The 24229-nt window shown below is 40.1% G+C and overlaps 1 protein-coding gene across 2 annotated transcripts in view; it reads left to right on the top strand.

The window, feature by feature from the left end:
• Positions 1–24229, top strand: part of NCKAP5 (NCK associated protein 5) — an 890605-nt gene that overhangs the window by 790345 nt on the left and 76031 nt on the right. For both annotated transcript variants that reach the window (XM_043576610.1, XM_043576611.1), the window contains exon 15: positions 2445–2520. In XM_043576610.1, the coding sequence (XP_043432545.1) occupies positions 2445–2520 (76 nt within the window). The remainder of the gene's footprint in view (positions 1–2444; positions 2521–24229) is intronic.

Here is a 24229-nt window from a genome sequence, read left to right as displayed (position 1 = left end):
AAAAAAATATCCTAGTTCTTGGGAAGGTCTAGAAAGGACACCTGTGACAATATCATGCACTATGAAAAATTTAATTATAGCAATGAATAGGGGCCAGGAGTGCCCCCTCTAAAACTGAAATCCTTTCTGACCTTGAAGAGATCACTAACCCTGTATGAGCCTCTTTTCCTCATCTGTAAGATGAGAATCTTATTTTAGTTATTGGAATCTTTAGTTTAGAATCTCACAGGCTGATAAAGATGATGATTCATCTACATTCCAGCAGGTTAGCAGGGCACCCCCAGTTTAGGAAAACCTGAAGGAAATATTATTTTACATAACAGGTAAGGAAAAACATTAAATATGTTGGCATAAGAGTTGGTATGCACTGAAAATACAAACAGATTTCCTTGATGTGTCTATAAATGAGGTTGGAAGCTTCAGATTGGGTTGATGGAAATGAAGGTGTTTTGGGATCCCTTTTTCAGTGAGTCTTTTGATCACCTTGTCACAAACAGATCCCTGAGCTAGGCAAAGCTTGGAAGGCAAATAAGTAACACATTAGCCTTGCTGATGCTCATGGCATTTTACTTCTCTGCTGTGCATAAATGTCCACTACTGAAAACAGAGATTATTGATGAAGCCTTCCCCCCCACCACACCCTGCCCCGTTCCCTAACTTTCCTCTTCTGGACATGCTAACAAACAGGGGGATGCCTGAAGAGCAAAAGGCTGATGAGGAAAGAAAGTGAGGAAGCATGGCCTCTGGATATTGAACCCTTGGTCTCTCCTTGTGAGGTTCAGGTAGCCATCTACATACTCTCTTGAGTCCACCACCGTCTGACTATCAGCATATACAGAATAAGCACCAATTACATTCTGATATTGGAACTGCAATCTTAAGATATAAATATTGGTCTTATTCCATTAAATATGAAAAATAGGTAAAAGCTACATGTATCTCAAGGTCATTATGCACCATATGACTTTCAACATTGCAAGTATGAAATAAGAGTTTCTTGGCGTTCCACTCAAGCCCCGGCACATGTCCACTGACAGCCTCTAATGCATGTGCCTAAGCAGAACTCCATTGCATTCAGTGCATGGTTCACATCATTATCATTGGCTGCCCAGGTGACCGATGGGGATATATTTTAAAAGGGCTTTTTGGGTCATTCTGCCAAGGACCACAAGCTGCCTTGATATTGAAGCCAAGTCTACTGGCATAGTCAAATGGACATTTGAGAACAACAAATTTCCCTCAAATGAACACAAATCCGGAGTCGGTACTACTGAGTTTGAATCCTGGTTCCACCACTTGGGTAATTACTTGTCTGTTTCTTCAGGAGGAGGAGGCTAACAATAGCACCTAGCATTATTCTAGGAATTATGAGATCATAGGCATTAAGAGCTCAAACAGCTCCTGCTCTATAGTATTTAAGAGCTTGCTTTTTAAATTATGGCTGGTACCGGGGCACCTGGGGGGCTCAGTCGGTTAAGCATCTGACTCTTCTGCTCAGATCATGATCTCACGGTTTGTGAGTTTGAGCCCCACATCGGGCTCTGCACTGACAGCTAGGAGCCTCCTTGGGATTCTCTCTCTCTCTTCTTCTTCTCTCTCTGCCCCTCCCCAACTCTTGCACTTGCTTTCTCTCTCTCTCTCTTTCTCTGAAAATAAATATACTTAAAAAAATCTTAAATTACGGTTGGTACTGATAATGTTATTGTTGCTACTACTGTCACTAGATTGAGAAGGAGGGGACCTGAGTTGTAATCCCAGCATTTCCACTTACAATATGTTTATGGAAACTTACTGGATCTCAGAATTCTCATTTGTAAAACACTGTGACTTTATTCAGGTCTCTAGAGTTCTGCTGAATGCTACCCCATTCAGCATCTGGATATTTCAACTGAAATATAAGGGGAATGTTTTTGACCTAAAAAATCGATATAAATGTGTCACTGCTCTAGTCCGCTAAGCATACATCATAGTCACCTTATGTTTCATCACAGAAAGAACAAAAAAAATAATTTTCTTAGAGAGTTACATTCCAGGAAAGGGTCAGGAGATCTAAGTATATTTCTTTCTTCTTATTAAAATAACTTGTGGTGAAAGTCACTGTCTCTGGAGGAATTATATGTCCTTTGACTTTAATTTTTCCTAACAGCTATGACTTTATTAAGTATTAAAAGCCAAAGCTATTATCTCTAATTTTTTTTGGAGAATTAGTTACCCTGAAAATCCTCATTTTCAGGTCTGGGGTTATATTTCTGAAAATATGCTCTTGTGATTAAAACTTGTCATAAAGCCAAGTGAATGAAGAATCTTTGTATACGTATATGTACATACACACGCTGACTCACACATGCCCACATTTGTTACAGAACCAACCACCATTCTGAGGATTGCGGACAATCTGTTGAATGTAATAAAGAAGAACTTACAGTATTTTCTTCTTGCCGCAGATAAAAGAAGCAAGCGGAGACCTGCAAGAGGATGAAGATGTGATCGTGGAGCCCACATTTCAGAGCCACATCATAGGTAAACATCCACATCATGTATATCTTCATGGGTGATATTTTTTAATGCAACCTTCTTGCAGACACAGTGTGTTCCTACAGAGCACGTCCCATGCCTCACCTCTGTGAGCACTGGGTCTTAACCTCTCACACAGGCTTCCTTTTATCTTCTCAGACATTGGAAGCTACCATAAAGTAAGTGGTTCAAAGCGGGACCTATAGAGAAAACATGCATGTTTTCAGAGCAATGTGCTGCAAACTGATGAGAAGTAGGTACTTGTCAGGATGAAATGAAAACAATACTGAGTGTAAATAATTTCTCTGAGGAAAAAAATCAACTTTGAATCGATCCAGCTTCTATAATTGTCTCAAGAAGCATTCTGCACAACTGCCATAGAAATGTGGGGTGGTAGCTTTCTTAAATGGGATCATTTTTTAATTGAATATGTTTTACACACAGAACCTAATAGATTTTGGTGTACATGGCTTTCCGAAACTTCACAACTCATTTTCTTCATCATTTCTGTTAGAACCCTGATTACAAGTATCCGTGTGTGTGAAATAAGTTTGATTTGTCAGCTATTTCTTAAAATCGTGCCTAGGCCTAGGTGGAAGGAACTCAGCTTCCCAACACAAAAAGACTTTGCTGACCTTTTGCTGACCTGTTTTCAGCAGCCAGGAGGTAACTGGTGGAGTAGTTGTCTGTGACTATAATCCTTGTCAGGTGATAGCAGCCACCTTGGGCGATGACAGAATTAGTTTTTCCTCAGGCTCTAAAAATAGCTATGAAAGCAAGCATGCCAATTAAGGAGGTTTACACCAGATACCAAGGCATGATGGAATAATTTCTTCCAATCACATTTGGGTATAGCAGTTGATATCGAATCCTATGTTCTAGGGCATGACAGCCCCACACATTTCTGGTTTCTAGTCTGGTTAGAGTATCCTGTATCTTCAGCTGCCAGCTCCAAGCACCTCCCCACTCTTTGGGTCCTATAGAGACCCTCCATGGCTGGTTTTCTCGTGTACCCAGAAGTCTTCTGCAAACTGTAATTTACAGTTTCTCTCAGAGAGTTATTGTACCCCCACAGCTTAATGAGACCGGCACTCCATTATTATTCTTTCCATTTGTAATTGAGGAGCCAAAAACCTTAACAAACAGCTGAATGAGTGCAGTCTGAATAAGATTATTATTCCAAGAAGACATCTTTTATTATAGTTGTCAATGTAAAATGCTTAAATTGGTATCAGTTCTGTGTAGCTAGCTAATATGCAAGTTAAATATTGTTTAACAACCTTCAAACATGACACTATGTAATGCCCCGCTGGATCATCATTTTTCTATAATGAGGTGTTCTCAGGCCTGTAAAATAACATATAAAATTAGAGGCTGATTTTTTTTCAAAAGAACTACAGTAATGTATGCTTTCGTAGGCTAGTGATTTTTTAGGTTTGCATTGTTTGACCCAATAGCTAGTCGCCACATGTCGCCATTTCAGGTTCAGTTCTAATTCATTAAAACTATGTCATATTAAAAATTCAGTTCCTCAGTGGCACTGCACACATTTCAAGTGCTCACTGGCTACATATCCTATGTGGTCTGTGTGCACATTTCCATCATCACACAGAGCTCTGTTGGAAAGTGCTGCTTTAGATTACTCTCCTGGAAGTAAATTTGGACCATGCTTAGGACAGAGACCTGACCTGGTCTTCACACTATGGAGATTTATCTCCTCAAACTAGGGGGGAACTATGTGAATAAGCTGCTATCAGCTACCAATAAAACAACAACTGCAAATCTGAGTAATCATTGTATTGAATAAAGCCATTTGATCATTTTACACAATTAAAAAAACTGGAAGAAGGAAAACATGAAAGATGGGTAGCAGCTCAACAATGTTATCAAAAGCCCTGGCTTTTTGTCCTCAGACCTGTTGGGTTGCAAATTGATTTCCACCACTCTGGGCATTCCTTTATATTCAAGGCACAAAGTATAAGTATAAGGAAGAGTAAAATCTCCATCACAATCCACCCCCTAGACTCCATCTTACATGTCGTTGAGGAGAACCAGATTATAAAGACAATCCTAGCTGCAAAGGATACTGGGAAAGTCAGTATATTGCTACTCTTTATTGCATAAGGTAGCAGAGAAAACAGGGTTGAGTACATTCCCTGGGTTAATCAATCCATAAGATCACTGCAAACCTTGTAAAAACTTCATCCATTTGAAGACTGAAGGAGACTCAACAAACAAGTGGGTATTTCTCTTTATTCCACAAGAATGACTGAGAAGGTATTTTTAGCATGCTGGTAAACCAATATTCTTCATTTTGTCTAAGCTAAGTATTGTCACATAGCCTCAAAATGTTATATAAGCATAGAATATGCTTTGCAACCGAGCAAATCTAAATATGTTATCCTTCTAACCAAATAACAGCTAATGTCATTAACAAAGAAGAATAATCAGAAAATTTGTGAAACTGAATGTTTACATTTTTGTCATGTTAGTTTAATCAAAATATTAGGAGTTGGTTATAACATAAAGTAGTGTTAACTAAGCCTGCTTTATATTGAAATTCAAGATTCATAAATTAACTAAAATAATACAACTAGATTTTTTTCTTTAAAATCACCCTGATAAATGTCAGACTTCCACGTTAATAAACAACAAGAAAATGACTAGCCCAGCCTAATAGAAGTGCTAACACAAATGATCACAAAGCTCATATTTCTGATTGTTCTTTCCTGCTATTTAACTATAATAGGTTCACCCTGTGTATTATATTAATTATCTAATGGGATTAAATGATCAGTAGGAATTCAAAAAACATTGTTTCATATTAAGAACACTGGCCAGTGATAGTATCAAAAATAATCCTCTAAGCAGAGGCAGAGGATCTGGAAATTCCTCTAAAGAGGAGGAAATGTCTTTGAGGAGTTTAAGGAAGAAACCAAGCAGAATTGAATGATATCCAAGAAAACAAGGATTCATGGTAGGCTCTAGTGAAATGAAGGATATGTATTATTTTCTCCAAATTTAAAAGAGTTACAAAGAATAATCTGTCCAATAGCCCAATGGTCAAATGTCCCAGTGCCCCATGGCTGCATGAAATCTATTTACCTTCCCCTGTTGGCTGGTTGCCCTCTTTGTCTCTTAGTTCTAAAGGAAGGCTTCTGGCTCCTATGACCAAAGGAGAGCATGACAAAGGGCATTGTCTAGCCCCAAGAATCTGGCTTTCTTTGGGTAGCTCTGTGGAGTTGCTTGGTACCCTCCTACCCACCTCAGGAATTTCCCCCAAGTGATCTTTCTGTCCTCCTCCTTTTTCCATTCTTCCCCAAACTGGCCTTAGCCAGCAGCTAATATATTATGCAGGAGGATAACAGGTACTCAATAAAGATCCCCTTTGACTTACTTATCAGACTATTCACCAGTTTATTTCCATTTTCCCGGGACATTTCATTTCATTATCCCTTGCTCTCTCCTAGACTTTAGCTAGCCAATCTGGTAGACTAACTCACATCAGTGGAGTAATAGGTGAAGCAGGTATCTTTTCAGGTCACATATTTGCATTATAACAAAGACTCAAGAAAAGTTTTACCTCCAGTTAAGAGGAACTCTTGAAACTTTTATTAAAGTTTCAGGCATTCACATCACTGCTTTGAGCAAATTATGGGGTGAGGAAGAAAGGACAGAATTAACCTGATTTCAGACAATAAATAGCACAAGGCACAGTGCCAGGGAGGAAAAATTATTTTGTCATATAACTGTACTTTTGAGAAATAGACTGCCTGAAGGCTAAGCAGTGGGACAAAGCTGTGTTGAGCCAAGTAGAGAAGATTTAGATAACTGGCTACAATCACCATTTCACCTCTGCCTAATATACAGACCTCGTTCTCCTAACCTTTTCTCACTCAGCCATACAGCATGGAATCCAGGTCGCATTGTGCCCAGTCTGGAGTTTGATACAAACAGAAAGGATGAAAGTGTCATATGACACATAGTTTCTATTGTCACATTCCAATGAAGGTCAAGGAATGCAGTAGCTTCTTCACACACCAGAGGAGAGAAGGCCTGGACTGAGGTCAAAGTGTCTCTGGCTGTGGTTCTTAGGAGAGAAAGAGAAAGTCTCACAGACTCTTGAATCAAGTACCTCAGTTACATGGAGAATTTAAGAATCAAAACCTAGATGTGGATCTCATCTGAATGGAATGAGTTCTGGAACCTATCTTATTATATTAATATTGATGTGGTTTGAAGTGTTGGGGTTCAGAGCCTACGGCCAACATTCTTGAGATGTCTTCGGTGTAAAAAGGTAGTTTTATTAAAGCATAGGGACAGGATCATGGGAAGAAAAAGCTGCACTGGGGCTGTGAAGAGTGATCATATAAGATTTTCTGTCCTATGGAGGGAAGATATTAGGGTTCCAGGAAATTGAGTCTATAGGTTTCTAGAGATTGCTTTTTTCTTGTAAATCATTAAGACAGTTGCAAACATATTGCAACATGGTTGGGGCTAGGGGGTGCAAGGGTGTTAGCTTTGCTTTGTCCTTAGCTTGCCTTTTGCTCCCTCATCAATATTAATGACCTAATACAATATGGTCAACCGTCATTATCTGTACATAGATTATACAGCTTGAATTACCCAGACCACAATTATTTTCAATCCAAGACTGGATTTCCCTTAATTATTAGTATCAGTAGGGTTAGATTCAGATGGAAGTGAACGATACCCCAAAATACAGCGGTTTAAATAACAACAGAATTTTCTTGCTGTCACACAGGACAGTCCAGAAGAAGGTAATCCAGGATGTTAGGACAGTGCCAGACTTCTCCTATCTTGCCCCTCTGGTTTATATGTTTTCCATTCCCAAGGCCACTTCATGGTTCAAGATGGTTTGAAAAACCATTCTCTTTCCAACCAGCAAGATCCCTTTGTGAATACTTCCTAGCAGTTGACCCATGCCTTCTGCCATTGGCCAGTATGTAGTACATAGGATAGGAAACATGCCAGGCAGCAAGCCATATGTCCAGGAGAAAAAACAAAAAAGGAATTTCTTTGGAAGAAAGGGGCAATGGCTTTCAGAGGACACATACCATTTTAGCCTGCTGCTCACCCCCTACCAAGCTTACCTCCTTGGTAGAAACATAAATTGTCACTGTAATTTAAGAAAACTATAGAAAATAAATTTGAAGAGTTTTTGAAAAATACAGAATTTTAATGGTGTATGCTTAGTTTTTGTTTTGCATGACCTGAACAACCACTCTCTATTAGTATAGTTAATCTTGAGTAACTTTTTGAGAAAATATATTGATCTGGGATTAGTTTGCCACCACTGTGTCTATGAGTAATATATACTTAGTCACCCACAAAGTATATAAAGGCTCACATAAATCTTCTCTGAAATATAATGTATCTAGAATTTTCCTTTCTCTAGAATTAAAACCAAGAGGGTACCAGGCCTTTCAGGACTATAGGTTCTGGTCAATTAAAGTTAATGATAATAATCTGTCTCATTTTGAGAATATTACCAATTTTCCCCACTGACAAAACTTGAAAAAATTTAGGAATTTTGTATACAGGGAGTGTCATTCATACTAAAAATAAAATTAAAGCATATTGTAGAAACTTGATGAGACTTTTACAACTTTTGAGTAGATGGCTATTTAAGTCAAATGTCACATTTTAAATAGTGTGCCGACATGTTTAAGCTTAATTGTAGAAAGGGCGAGTTATTGATCAAAACAAAATGTGAGTGGGAAGTACAAATGTTCTCAATAACAATTTTAGTAAATGATGTTCTGTTGACTGCTAACAGACTGGCACTGAACTGAGAACTATTTAGATAATAATGTCGATGGATGGGGAATAAGATGGAGTAGTGTACCTAAATTGGACATCTAAGAGGTACTATAAAGTAATAGGTTGGGAAAGGACACTTCCATGTGACTACATAGAGTTCTGCAATTTACAACTGCAAGTGACAAACTCTAAAGGGGAAGCTTTGCATCTGACAGCCTGAAATATGAATCCACCTGTCATGAAGGTAGAACCATGGAAATAGGACCATCTGATTTCTTCTGACAAGGACTGGAAAGAGTAATATCAATTCTCATCCATTGAATATCCATTACATACTAAGCCCTGTGCTTGGAATATTACAGGTCATCCTCCTTGGTTTTGCTTTTGTTTTGTTTTTTTTTCATTCCTTTGTGGCTGGGTTTCTGTTGTTGCCATCTGTAAACTTGTTTCTGATAAGTACTTTCCTCTAACTACCAGAGAGAGTCACTAGCTGAGGCTCTGGTGGAGATTTCTGTATTTATGAGCCTACTAAAGTCTGGTCTGTGACTCCCTTCCTCTGTTTGTTTGTTTTTCTTTCACTAGAGATAGAGATTTGTAGACTTGGAGAGTTGAATGTATGACTTTTTTTTTTTTTTTTTACTCCTGGAAAATATTTGCTCCTATAGATTACACAAGGAAGCGGAGTTCTATTTAGGTCCACAAGCCTATACTGAGTATCTTCTACAAACCACAACCTGGGTTAGATGCTGGGGATATGGGATGAGTAAGACACAGTGCCTCTACTCTGTGAACAGCCATCTAGTAGGGAGACAGAAAAGTCAACAGATACACTGTGATGATAGATTAAGTTACAGGAATGCTCTGCGTACATATGAGTGTACAGATTGGTGTAGAATCCAGCTTTGGTAAAGCCAGGAAGGTTGATTTTCATGTGTGAGGAAAAGACAAAAGTAAGAGAATAAGATATTGAAGTTAAAGTGAATTTTCCATTTACACCAGTGTTTCCCAAGCTTTGCTGCAAATCAGAATCCCCTGGGAAGTCTTTAAATATGCTGATGCCCAGGTGCAGCTGAGTGGCTCAGTCTGTTAAGAATCTAACTTTGGCTCAGGTCATGATCTTGTGGTCCATGGGTTTGAGCCCCACATCAGGCTCTGTGCTGACAGCTCAGAGACTGGAGCCTGTTTCATGCATCTTCTGTCTTGGCCCCTCCCCTCCAAAGTAAATAAACATAAAAAATTTTAAATATGCTGATGCCCAGGTCACACCCCATAACACATCACAAGCTCTGGAGATAGGAGCTACCCATTAGTGTCTTTTTAAAGATCCCCAAGTGATTCCGGTGGGGAGCAAGGTTTGGGAACCACTGCGTTAAAGGTTGGGATCTCATCAGCCAAGGGGACAGGGAGATGTCTTTCAACTCAAGGGCAAGAGGGTAAACAAAGGCCTGAAGATAGGAATGTGGCATACTGCAGGAGATGATAGTTAATGGAACACCAGCTTGGCTAGAGTAGAGAGTAATTTTTGAGAATAAGGTACAGATACAGTTGGTTTGTAAGATGGGACTAGATTGTGGAGACCTTGAAAGCCAGCCTTAGATGTTCGAAATTTATCCTACAGAATAACACACAGACTGTGGAGATTTTTAAAGAAAGGCTAACATGATCAGAAGTGGCCATCCAATCACTTTCATGTTCATGTTCCAACTTTTAAAATTGTAACACCTTTTTATATATATGCACCATATTGATTCCTCCTGAATGGTGGGCTCTGATGAATAGAGTCACATATTTACGTGAAAGGGTAGACACCCAGGATTATTTAAGGGTTGCCAAAGGGCTCTCTGCCCCAAAAGATCTCTCCTGGTAGCATATTAGAATTCCCTACCCTTTGGTGACCCCTTTAGGAAAGGCCCTCAAGTGGCTTGTTACACAATACCTGGTCTCTGGAAAGGGTGCACATTGAGCCTCACTGACTAATAGCAGTAGTGCATTTATCAGCTTAGTACCAGCAAGATCGTAAAGGGATGAGTCCTGAGGCTGGTATATTCTCCTTCCAGGGAACTGAGAATCAGAAGAAGGAATGGCTTGACATTTAGGAAAGGTAAGCGTGGTGTTCTTCAGATGGGGACACTCAGCTGCTGGAGGCAAAGGCAGACCTGTAGCCCTAGTGGGTGGCAGGAATTAACCCAGGTGTGAGAAGGGGAAAGGGCTCACCAAATAGGTAATGGTAGACACATTAAATAATTTTTTTCCCTTTTTCCCACATTTTTCCAAGGCCTATCACTGTACAGTGTAAGTTGGAGAATCTGAAATAGCTATACATAGACCTCATTTTGTAGAGTTCCCTCAATTTCTTAAGAGGAAGTTCATTCAATTAAAGTAAACATAAGCACATGTATGTAACTTATGGCACAGTAAGGAATAGGCAGAAGGTCAAAACAAGGTCAAAAAGCAGAGTGCCTCAGACCCTGAACCAGAAACCTGCCCAGTGTGACAGTAAATTTCTGAAAGATGTAAGATGGTCATATATGAATATCTACTGTTTATTAAAAACTTTCTATATGCTAGGCACTGACCAGCGTGTTTTATGTATGTTGCCTTGCTTTATCCACACAGCAACCCTGCAGCTTAGATACTATGGTCACCCTTTCCAAGTGGGGAAATCGATGTCTTGAAAGGTTACATACTCTGTTCAGCAACGTGGCTGGTATGGAATGGAGCCAGCATCCAAACCCAGCTCAGTCCATAGCTGTGAACCAAAGCAACCCCCAAGAATGCTAAATGATGGCTAGGTACTTTTTTGGCCACCTTGCAGGCACCACAGTTCAAGGATCCCTTTAGTAGATTGCTTGGTCGGGGGTTGAAAACTCCAATAAGCCCCCGGTTCAATGAGTGAGATAGTCCAGACTTGACATATACAAGCATATATTACATGAGTGATGGGAGTTTTAAGGGATGAAGACAATACAACCCACCCCAGGGGAGCAGCTACTTGTCAATTTCCATTGTCACTGTAGAAGAAGGCTGGTCCTATGTAACCAAGTCCTTCCATTTTTCACCAGAAGCCAAAAAATATAGATTTTTATGTGACATATGATACATTTTAAAATGCACGCTCAATTGTAAAAAGCAAATCTTCAGAGACTTTCTTTTATCTGGCAATATTTCAAATTAGAATTTCAAAGTCCTTTCCCAGAATTTCACAACTAAAAGTGTAGAATATAATATAAAAATACACTTATTCTTTTAAATGCATGGTGGAGCTGCCTACAAGGAATGTGTCAGAGGCAGGGATGGCAAGAGAGCTAGAATCCATGGCGGGGAGTTGGGGGGGAAGTGCTGTAACCAGCACTTACCCACAGGGTATGTGCCAGTGTCTGATGACCAAGGGCTAGGGTGACCAGCTGTCCTAGTTTGCCTTCACTTTCACTTAGTACTGAAGTCCCTCAGATATGGATGGCATGGAACAGTTGTCATCCTCCCTGGAGCCTGGTGTTAAGGAGCTAAACTATTGACATAATGAGAGCCCAGGGGCTGAGCAGGGCAAGGTGTTAGATCAAAAACATGCCTTCCCCACCCGCATCAGGCTGGATTCCCAAGAGCAGTGGCAACAAACCCAGAGGAAGACCGTAAGAATAAGCTCCTAACTTAGCCTCAACTCAGTCTTAACTCTAGCTGAAGAAAGAAAGAAAAAAAGGGGAAAAAAAGTCTCCTCTGAAGATTGAATCCTTGGCTCACACTCCTGTGGATCAAGGCACTCATTCACTCTCTGTTTCCCCTAAATCCCCCAGCTTGAATTTTTTTTAAGTGTTCTGAACTGTGCTTTTAAATACTACAGAGAAGAAACTGGAAGAAACTGGAATAGTTGAGACATGAATGGCAGAATATTAATATTTTTCGAGCTGTGCAACCCCACTGTTTGAGAATATTTGAAATTTATCGTAATGAAAAGTTTTAAAAAGTGCAGACTCAAGGTGATACTGCTTGTAGGAATCTGACAGAATCCAATGCAGATCTTCTCTTGATGCAACCACTCTACACTTTACACACAGATAAAATTCCAAGGAAGATTAAATCACAATAGATCACTAAGAAGGGGAAATAACGATTTCATTAGCGAGTGGCAGGGAAGAAAAAAAAGGCAAGCTATAGAATAAGTCCTGCATTGACTGCAGAACTGAGAATTATCCAATAGAGAATGTAAAATAAAAATATTTAATGTATTCCAAGTAAACACAAATGGAAGTGAACAGTAACAAAGGAACAAACAAATTAAAGTTTGATATCAAAAAAGGATACAAAGAACTTCAAAAAATCAAAAGCTGTTAGTATTGATTACCACTGATGAGCGTGTTACTCAACTAAAAGACAGAGTTGAACAATTATATACAATGTGTCACAGAGAACCAAGGGGGTGGATAAGTGAAGGAGAGGGTAAAATACGTTAAGTAAGAGGTGATAAAATCCACATGCATCTAATAATAGCTCACGAAGGAGGGAATGGAGTGAGCAGGGTGAACACAATATCAAAAGAATTCATGACTAAGAATTTTCTAAATTAAAGAAAGTTACTGATTCTCAGTTTCAGACAGCCAAATTAGTTCCAAACAAGATAAATAAAAGGAAATCTACACATTGGGATAGGGATTTTATTTCCTTCGGATACATATCCAGAGGTGGGGTTGCTGCGTTGTGTGATACCTCTATTTTCTATTTGGAAGTAAAGTCACTATCTCAGAGTGACATTTGCATGTCCACATCCACTGCAGCATTATTCACAGTGGCCAAGATATGGAAATGATCTAAGTGTATCAACAGATACACTTAGAAATTGTCGTGTGTATGTATGTATGCATGTATATGTGTGTGCATATATATATATATATATATATATATATATATAATACACATGTAATCTTTTAATATTCATTTTTATTTGGATAGCCTTATTACAGTTTTGTTTAGTTTTGCTCATTATACAACTAGAGTCATACTGTAAGTATTCTGCATTTGGCTTTTTTTATATCAACATTGTTTTTGCGATGAATCTATAAGGGTACATGCACCTGCTATTTATTAGTTTTCACTGCTCTATAGTATTCCATAGCATGCATATTTTAAAACTTATCCTTTCTACTGTCGATGAACATTTGGATGGTTTTCCATTTTTTTGTATTATGACAATGTTTCTGTGGTCACCGTGCCATATATTCCCTGATGTCCTTGCCAAGATTTTTTGAATGGCCATGTCTCTCAAACTTTTAGACCAGTATCCACAGTAATAAATGTTTACATCATAAATCAGTACAACTCTGTAGATGAGCTTATATATAAATTTAATAAAAATGTCTTTTTTTTTACTGTAAAAACAAAACTAACATGGAAAGTTGATGAGTAACATGAAATTCAACACTGTGATTGTCTTATGAAGAGGTAGGAGTAGAAGGATGTGACCAGAGAGGAAAACAAGAGTGTCTTAAAAACACTCCTTCTGTTGTTAAGGTTGGCTATGGGTGTTCTTTTATGGTGGTGACTTAAATGAATCTGTATGTTGTATCTACTCCCGTATTTATAGTATGTTTGACAATTAAAAAAAAAAAAGATAAAAATTAAAATACCATCCAAAACAAAACACAAATATATTTTGGCAAGTGTATCTGTGGGCTGAATGGGTCTTCCATTTATCCTTCTGGTCTATACCATGCATCCGTCACCACACTCCATTCCCTCCTACCATTTGGCTGGCCCTGTAGCATCTCCAGAAGAGAGACTGGCCTAGAGAAGAGGGAGAGGGGAGGAAAGGAACACGGCCCTGACCATCCATATTAAGTTACTCATCATCAATTCTGAAGTACATCAAGTGTCAGAGGAATAAGTCAGAAACAGAGATTGTGGGAAACTCTTGAATTTTTGTCTCTTTCTTGTCCAGTCGACCACAGATAATTCTGAGTTGACCACACATTATGGATTGGCTGAACCGACTGTGCTTTAAGTGCAGTTAAAGCCAGCAGTTCTGCTTATGTGTGAAGGTGATGAGAAATTAGTGACTGAGAAGTAGATGTGATTTAGGAAGGAAGGAAGGAAGGAAGGAAGGAAGGAAGGAAGGAAGGAAGGAAAGGGAGGGGAGGGGAGGGAGGAAGGAGGAAAGGGAGGGAGGAAAAAGGAAGGAGAGAGAGATCCTGCCAGAGAGGAACTTGTAGCTTTCCAGACACTGGGAAGGCTCTGTTCCTACTGTAAGAACTCAATAGTATATATCTGATGAAAAAACAAAAAAACAAACAAACAAAAAAACCTCAATTAAGGTGATCCTCACATCCAGTCCATGGGGAATCCCAGCAATACGTTCATTAAGTCTGGCACATTGGAGCAAATACCTTAGCACAAGGGAAGTGTAGAGTGCCAAAATGATAGATCAGGTGAAGGCAATGGAAAATTGTAGAGATGAAAATTGAGTTGTGTAATGAAATATGCTACTAAGGAAGGAAAGAAGAAACATGATCTTGGGAATAGGGTGGTCTTGACTTGCATGAACCCATATTCAAGAAGCATCCTAGAGAAGAGAACAGGATGCAGAGAAAGGAAGGCATGTCAGTGACTCTGTTACAACATGGAACTGATCAGGGCACTTTTTAATGAATCATACACGTGCAAGTAGGGCTTAACTGCTGTGAAAGACAAGCCCTCATTTGTGAAAAAGGTAGTGCCTGAGAAAGTAACTTATCAATGTCAGTCTTAATTTCTTCCATAAGCCCACTGATAGAATTTGAGAAGACTCATTTAGCAATCATCTTATCAGTGGTACAGTGCCTCTCCACTCATTTTGCACACAATCAGATAAAAGGATGATGTTTGCTTTATCTATGCTTTGCCACCCTGGTACAGCTAAAAGCTTTCGGGAAGGGGGAAGAACAAACTGAGAGGTTACTGGGTTATGAAACATTGTTACAGCCAAGCCAGCAGCATTGAATCAATTTCCAATATGTTTCTTATGTAGCTAAAACCTATACTCTGGAGATGTTATTGTTTGATTATAAAAGCAGGAGGAATTTGAAGAGAGACTTTCATGCCACCTTGATAAACAGTCTCTGCCTGTAACTCGATTGTGTCAACTCCCAAATGGAGGAGAAATATGCTTTAAGGTGACTTTCTGCCCATTTGAAACTCAGCCATGTGTTCTGCCTTCAGAGTCCATTTGGAAGGAATCCTATGTGTGTAAGAACACACTTGGAGTGGGCATCTGCTGCCCTGCTTCTGGATGAGTAGATTACATTTCCAAAGGTGTTAATTCCCTTCACCACTGACCCAGTCATCAGAATGTTTCTCCGATGTCAGAAGTATTTTGTGTATAGTTCTGCTTCAAGACAGGTCACTTTCCTATGTAAGTTATAATTTAAAAAATAATAAATACAAGCACTCTTCATATACTGGGTTACATTGGAGTCTGATTTTAAAGAGAAAAGTGGCAAGGAGGAGGCAGTGTCCTGAGGAAATGAATGGAGTCAGGATCCAAAGCCCAGTCTGGGATTTTATGTCTTAGTGCAAAATGCTGCATTTCTCTATTTCCTCAATCATAAGATGAGAATTTATTTTATGTAGTCTCTATTTTTTTTTTTTGGCCCAGACCAATTTCTAACACTCTTTGAGGGAATGGTGGTATACCTGATCTTCAAGATGCCCGTCCATGTCAAGTCCCCACTTCTCATAAATCTGTGAGAAGATGAGGTTTCAATCACAGTAAAGGAGAGTAAAGGAGAAATTTTCAAAACATGTTCACAGTTTCTGGGCTGGACTTAGTTATCATCTGTCACAGTAGCGTCACCCATCGTGCATTGGCCTAAAGTTTTGCGTTTTTTTTTTTTTAGTGCTCCCATGGATCCCCTCAAATCCCAGCCAGGGGGGGTGCAGTCACATAGGTCTATGTTCCAGGTCCCACTTTGCCACCTAACAGATGCTGTGATCTTGAGCAAGCTCCTGAATTTCTCTAAGCCTCCATTCCCTCATCTGCCAAACAGAGATAACAGAAGGACCTACGTTGAAGTGTTGTTGGAAGCAGGAAATGAGCTTTTTGCAGATGAGTGCTTGACAGCTATGCCAGGGGCTAGCAAGAACTCAACTCTTCGTCTTCATTGTTAGTCTAGTTATTATTAAGATAGATACTGGGTAAAGTATAGGTATCTATGGATATCATTTTCTTTCATTTTTTTTGTTTTGTTTTTAGTTTTAATCATAGCTATGACTTATTACAGTGAAGGATACAAAGCAAAACCACCAAAGGGAAATGTCACATGGAGCATCATTGAGAGGTAATGAGGCCCAGGCTTCCAAGGGTCCCCTTCCTGTGGGCATGCTAAATCCCCCTGGCAACAAGTTATGACAACACATGTGAAATGCTGTCCCCCTGAGAAGCTCTTGAGAGACTCAGAGCCCAGGTTTTATTGGGGGCTGATCACACAGGTACCATCTTGACCAGCACATATAAAGATCCCATTTTCCCCAAAGGAAAGCATGTGTTTACCGCAAACCACATTGCTCACGTGAACGGTTTAGGCATAGTGAGTCACTCTCATCAGTTAGGGTGCTGGGAACCCTCTCAAAATCCACATTCCCCAGTGCTAGTAAAGGGCCAGACTTGCAATCAGGCCTTTCTAAAGGTAAGCCTTGTCATACCTGCTACGACAACTCTTTTCTTTGCAATCTGTCACCTTGGCCCTTGTCCAAAACGTCTTACAGCAAAATTATTATCAGTAGGACTCCATACAGCAGTGTGAGACCAAACCATTGGCCTCAGTTATTCCCCTTAAAGGTTCGCAATTAATCTGAAGCTGACTTGAATGTCTCCATGCAGGCTGAGATAGTGTCATGGTAGTCACTGATAGGGTCATCCTCATGGACACAAGAAGGACATTTCCATGGACAGTACATGGTACTTTTGGACGCAAAGACTTTACAGTCTTTAAGGTACTCCAAACAGGACAAACATGAGTCAGAGGTACAGGTTAATGGGCCCCCATGTGGCTGCCCATCTTGGAGCTCCTAACTGTGTGATTCCCAATCTAGCCAGAAATAATTCAGGTTAGTTCTTGGTTTCAGAGATACTGCATTCAGTTTCAAACAGCTCTACTTGTCCATGGCATCAGTGTCATTATCAATGCCATGAGTCAATGGCATACATAAGTGTTGTCTGTGGAAAATATAGGAGCTAAGCCACCTTCGCTGTCTTGTGATTGGTGGTGTCAGGTGTGATCCTAGGCTCAGCAGTCACTTTGACTGCAAGGCCTTCACAGCAGCTTGGAAAAGTAGCATGGGGAGCGTTTTCATTCAGGAAAAGGGGAAAGCATCCAGGAATAGTTCTGAGGGGAAAAAAAAATAATTAATTCCCTTCTTACCTCACTTCCATTACTCTCCAGGTACTGGGGATTTGTTTTCCCCCATTGGTACAAAATTAGTGTGTTCCACTTAGTAATCAAAACTTTACCTTTTTTTTTCATCTTTAAATTCTCACCCACATTTTTTATCTGGACTGGTTGTATGTCCAAAAGAATTTTGGACAAAGAATTTTCACTGAAAAATGTTTTCATACAACTCGATCAGAAAGATACATCATGTTCCAAAATTGGTCAGGACAAACTCTTAAATTTTAAAACATTTCCAAATGGGTTTATATGACCTCTTAACCCCTCTGTCCTTAATATTTATCCAGTAAGCAGCCTAAAAAGCCTAGCCTTTCTGGGGACAGCTTCACTTTACCATCAAACTGCACTAACATTTATGTATCCTGAGGAAAGTGAGGGAAGTAGTCAGGATATCTGTCCGTTGTTACAAAGCCACTAATCTGGATATCATCTCTCTAAATGATGAGGAAAGTGAGGCTCAACGAGGTTTTCTGTCTTATAGTTCACCACAAGGTGGTAACAGGATTCACAGTGAAAACCAATATGACTTAAGGATGGTTGGATTTGGTCATAGAAGTTCCTGGATGTACATCTCACACATGGAGAGAAAGACCTAACATGGCTTTATGTTTCTCCAGCCATTTCTCAAGTATTGCGTCCCCCACATGCTGCCAACGCACCTAAACCACAACCATCCACCACATGCAGTGTCCCACCCATCTCTTCCTCTCACTTGGTCCTCATGCACTGGTTTTACACCCATTTAACAAATTTCAGTGTGTAAGATAGGGCCAATGGGAAAACCTAGAGCTTCTTCCCCAGGAGAGGTGAGACAATTTCATGTTCTGGTACTCAAACCTCAAAGGCACAGCCATAAAACTTTCAGTCAGTTCCTAATTATCGATTAGGCACTGACTATTCCAGGCTTTGCGCTAGACTCTAGGAATACAAAAAGAGAGATGACATGGGCTCTTGGATTTGGTGAGCTCAGCTGATCTTATTTGGAATCAGAATCCTTATTTACATCTCTTTTTTAACTTTAGTTGAAGATTGAATCGCTCTAGTATGTTCCTCTTAGGTCAATTTCCCTGACCCTTTTTTAAGACATTATGTCGGACATTACTAAAAGAAACTTGTTGGCTATAGATAGTCTTGTCATTGTAAATAATCAAGAATTTATATGCCTTAGGAGTTCCTAAATTACGTGAACTTATTCTTCTTGACATGCTGGCAAAGACAAATAATTTCTTTAAAGCAGATGGCGTTCAGAGCCATTGTTTAAATGTCAAACTCTGCTGCTATTTATTGGCCTACTTCTTCAGGGAGATATTTGCGTGCTGGATTCACCTGGGCACTTGATCTGAGATGCAGCAAATTTGGGAAGCTTAGTTGGGTACTACTTGCTTATAAAACCTCCCTAGATATTACAATATGGTGTGGAAATGACAGCTTATATAATCACCACACTATTTTTAGTAATTTTTAAACCCATGTGCATTATTGTTTTGTTTTTAAAAACTAGTAGGATGGCTTTTGTTAATTCTTCATAGTGTTTTTGTCAGGATTCTGGTGACATTTGCAACAGTTTAGTTTGGGGTCTCCCAGAAGTAGACCCTGTAAAAAGGAATTAGAGATGAGTCAATTATTAGTACAGGGACAATTAGTAGAAGTCAGACAGGGAAGGGGAATCAACCAATAAAGGGTGGGTTATCATGCCAGCTACCACCAGGACTGGCCATATATTTCCCACAGACCAGTGTATAATAAAATGCAGGGCCCCTTGTCTAAAAGTTATTAAGCATTTCAAGATAGCAACAGCAGGACACAGGTCACACACACCTGCTGCCAGCCCTGGCTATCAATGTAAGTGACAGAAGGAACACACTAGGCTATAGCACCCCAGTTGCAGAGTTTCTCTACCTAAGGATTGAGGAAACTGGGTATTAGTCACCACCTTCCATCATTGATTAGCCAAGGGCTGATTCTGGGGCTGTTACCTTCGGGCGAAGAGGTGTAGTTACTGACAATTGAAGTTCAGCAGGGGCACACTCAAGTAGTAAGTCTCTAGAAGGTGGATGGGCCAGCGACTGCCAGCATGCTATCCAAATACCAACAAATCTGGTACCCCACACCAGCACCAGATGTCTCAAAAAAGAAGCTACCTTGTTGTGGGGACACCTACTGGAGTTCCCCCTGTTTAAAAGTAATAGCCCCTAAACCCTTTGCTTTCCACCTGCTTCTTAATCAGCTCTTTAATAACCAACATATCCATCATTGTCTACACGAGGAAATTCCACCATACACTTTTTAAAAAGAGGCAGGGGGATGCAATCCTGAGTTCTTAAAGTGCAGACACATTTGTTTTCCAAATATTATGATGCTAGACAAGCTATTTCTTCCCCCATGTGCCTCATTTGCCTCATCTGGGAAGAGGACTTAGCATTATTCTCTGTCAATTTCCATAAGGTTTGAGAAGTCTCCATCATAAAATGTTAGGAAAGCAGTTTTTAAAAAGTGATTTCGTTCCTAAGTAATAGCAATGTCTCTCCAAGCTTTGGGGTGGGAGGAGGAGGGTATTAGCAGGATGGTTTCCATTAAGCTCATCTTAAATCGGCCATCTTGCATGTGCTTATTTGAAGGGGGTATAAAAATTATGTTTTAATTTAAAAATGCCCCCCACACACATTTTGGCTTCTTAATCATCACTGTGTGCCACAAACAACCGCTCCTTAATTACTGTGATATTAATTTTATATGTCAACTTCACTGGGCCCCAGGGTGCCCAGATATTTGATCAACATATTCTGGATGTTTCTGTGAGGATGTTTTTGGAGAAGACTAACAGTTACATTGGCAGACTGCCCTTCTAAGTGCAGTGGGCTTCTTCCATCAGTTGAAGGCCTGAACAGAAAAAAAAAAAAAAAAAAAAAGACTGGCCCTACCCAAAGTAAGAGAGAATTCTGTTTCTTGCCTGACTGCCTCTGAGCTGGGGTGTTAGTTTTTTTCCTGCCTTCAGACTAGAAATGACTGAAATAATAATTCTTCCTAGATCTCGAGCCTGCTGGTCTTCACACTGGAAGTACACTGACAGTTCTGGTTCTCAAACCTTGGGACTTAGACTGGAACTGAACCATTGGCTCTCCTGGGTCTCCAACTTGCCTACTTTCCCTGCAGACCTTGGGTCTTTCCAGCCTCCATAACTCCATAACTGTATGAGCCAATTCCTTATAACACACACACACACACACACACACACACACAGCCTACTGGTTCTGTTTCTCTGTACAATACACGTAATTAGATTTTAACAAGATGATTAGAATATCAGCTGGTTAGAGGAAGTTGAACTGCTGTCATCTGTGCAGATGACTACCAGTTTGCTTCATCTGGGCCAAGGAAAAAATGAGCAGATGAATTTATCCTATAAACTGGGCAGGGGCTAGGGAGACTGCAAATGCCAGGAGTCAAATATCAGACAGCCCACATCATCACCATTTATGTAAAACAGGGGAGTGGGAGGCCCTAGTGGACCCCCAGGTATTGGGAGCCCTCCAGTTGAGCATTCCACTTTCACATGAGCAAACAAAGCTAGATTTTTTTTTCTTTTTTACTTCAACCGAATCTGGGATCAAAACTCATTCTGACGTCTGTAAGATGTGAACTTCCTCAAAGAGGTGTGTGCCCTCTACAGATGAGCTCCTCTCAATCCAATGGGAGTAAAGATTCAAGAGGTATTTGCAGGATGAAAGGGCCCAAGGCCCCTGGAAAAATGCATGCACACATGCATGGAATATTTATTCATTACATAGTAATAGATCCCTATTAGAATTTGTGTTTTAGAGCAAACTCTTCTAAGAGCAAAAATGATGATTTCAGGTGTTCATGAGATGCTCCTGCTGAAATCAGTGGGAGTTGCTTTCCATGTAAGCACTTGTGCTGATTGGCCAGAGGCATGGATGACAATTAGCACACTGTGCAATTCGCATGCTGCTCTGCTCTGCAAGAAGACTGGGCTGCCAGGGAATGGGGTTAAATGGCCTTCCTCCCCTCAAAGCAGCATGTCCAGGATTCCACAGTGTGTGAGGTGCTGTGCTGAATTTGTGCTAGGCCTTCATTTATAGATATAACTTGTATAGAATGTTGTAATTAAGCTGCCAGACAGAAAGCAATCTGCTGTGCATGGAGTGAGAAACTCTTATTGTTCGCCAACCTCCATATGAGAAAGTGACACCTTAGGGTCACATCCACATACCTGCCCCTGCTTCCTTAATTGCACAAGGATCCTTGAATCCAGTCAGGCTTTGCATCAAGCATGTGAATCCTGCCATGTTGAGTGAAATGTCCTGGGATGATGGAGGTCTTGGAGTAGGATCAGACACAGGCTATGGGGCACGTGCCTTGCCATGCCTCATTAGTGAGTGTGTATTTACAAGGATAATAAACTCCATTTGTAGGGTGATGTTCTACAGGCATCTGGAATAGAAGCCAAGAGGAATTCTTCAGAAACAAATAGGTTGAGCTGTGTCATTCAGAGTAAAGCTTCTCCTTCCCCAGCACACTTAAGCAGATTTAGCTATCAAAAACCTTTGACATTCTAGCATGTTCCCCTCTGCCACAGTCCTCAGGATCCCACAGAAAGACCCACTCAACCTCTGCCTCATTCTGCTCCATTCCTGACCCTTTTCCAATCAGCTGGGGAGAGAGAGGGCCTAGGGATCACTAAGTGTCTTATGACTTGCTTGAGCTTCCCAGAGACATGTCCAGCCTTTACATCCTGAAGCTCTTTCAGCTGCCTCTGGCTTCCTCCTTAACCTCACCTTCAACAATGCTGTTATAGCTTTTCTTTCTGCCTCCCCAGCAACACTGTTTACAAACAAAATCTCCAGGCTGAGCTCCAGATGTTTCAATATGGCCTCCAAGGTCCTCATTCCATTCAGCCTCCTCTTCTCCTCCTCACCATGGTCACTTCCCTGTTGTGATCTTTTCCTCATGCTCCAGCTAGGCTCCTTATTTTAAAGACCTCCCCCCATTACTCCCAGTTCTTCACATTGAGAAAAATAAGAGTCTTTTTTTATGCCTCTTTCATCTCTTTCCTCTGTTCTTGCAGAGAGACGCATTGTCTGAAGAATCGATAGCATTCGATATTAATTAACATGCAATGATAAGGCCGTGTTATGACAGTTGCCCTAGTTGGTACCAACATATATTCTTGATAACATCTTTTGAATTTTTATGTATTGGCCTTGGGTCACAATGATTGCAGCTTCTCATCAGATTTTCTGTCAAGTCTTGTTTACTTTTCCTTAACACCAAGGAAAGGCCAAAAATATGTAACATTCAAACTTAAAATCTGGAGTTAGAGGTGCTAAACTAATTTCTGAGCCTTCATATCTTTCATACATCTTTCCTAACTTTTTAGGTATCAAAATAATGTGGTGTAAATAGCGCTGAACCTGGAAGAAGAATACCTAAGTTTCAGTTACAGTTTTGTCCCTTATTAGTAAGCAGATTGCTGCCTTGGTTTCTGTGTCTGTAAATTGGATATACTGACTTCTGCCTTCCCCAACTCAGCACATTATTGCCAAGAAAATCAAAGGACATCAGGTTCATGACAGCATGCCTTAAATGTAAGAAAGACCCAAGGTACAAGGGATTCCTTTTACTAACATCTGGGGCTCTGCTGGGTACTGAAGCCACAATCATCCACCAGCCTTTTATCTTTCCCCATTTCTGTTGGAACTCTAGTTGAAACAATGCCCTGTGTAGTTAAGCAGATATTTGAGGGTTTTTTTTCCCCATCTTATTAATCTTATTCATCTTTTTAAGGAAAAAGATACTACTTTGTGACATTCTCGCTTTAAAAGCCCAAAGGTCAGAACCTTCTTTTTAGGTCTGTTACAGAGAATGAATAGAGCTGATGAGAGTCAGAGGCCAGGGGTATGTTTTGATAGTGTGTTGACCATAGATGTGGAAGAAGAATTTGAAAAGGACAGTCTTTTTGAATATGAGATTGTTTGGAAAGTGAAATTAAAGAGGGAAAAGAGCAGAATGTCTACAAAACACTAAATAGGTTTTAAGGTACATCAGACTATGTATTTATTTTAAATGATAGCTATAAAACCTCATTAGAAATGAAGTGCTGAAAAAAAGCCTCCTGACTTGTTTATAAATGGTTCACTGGAGTCCGTAATGGAGTGGTTACTGAATTAGGAAAAAATGATGATACATACCAGAAGCTCAGAGCTCGAAAATGAGTATCTTCTCAGCAACATCTTGGAATGTGGTCTAAAGAGGGCAAGTGGGGTACAGTCATAGCAGTTGTCCAAGTTGGAGAACGAGCTGTCGACTTGGAATGAGAAGGCATGACTTCGAATCCTAGCTGCTGCACATGTCCCTGTTTCCTGAGACATACACATTCTGTTTGTTTTCTCATCTGTAAAGAGGAGATTGTCACTGAGGCATAGCATTGCTGTAAATTTCTATTGAAATAACAACTGAGAAAGAATGTAGCAAACATTATGGTTGACCTCCCAATATTC

This window comes from Prionailurus bengalensis, chromosome C1, assembly GCF_016509475.1.
Source record: "Prionailurus bengalensis isolate Pbe53 chromosome C1, Fcat_Pben_1.1_paternal_pri, whole genome shotgun sequence".
NCBI classification, from domain to species: domain Eukaryota; kingdom Metazoa; phylum Chordata; class Mammalia; order Carnivora; family Felidae; genus Prionailurus; species Prionailurus bengalensis.
Note: the sequence above shows the minus strand (reverse complement) of the source record. Positions and strands in the feature narration are given on the sequence as shown.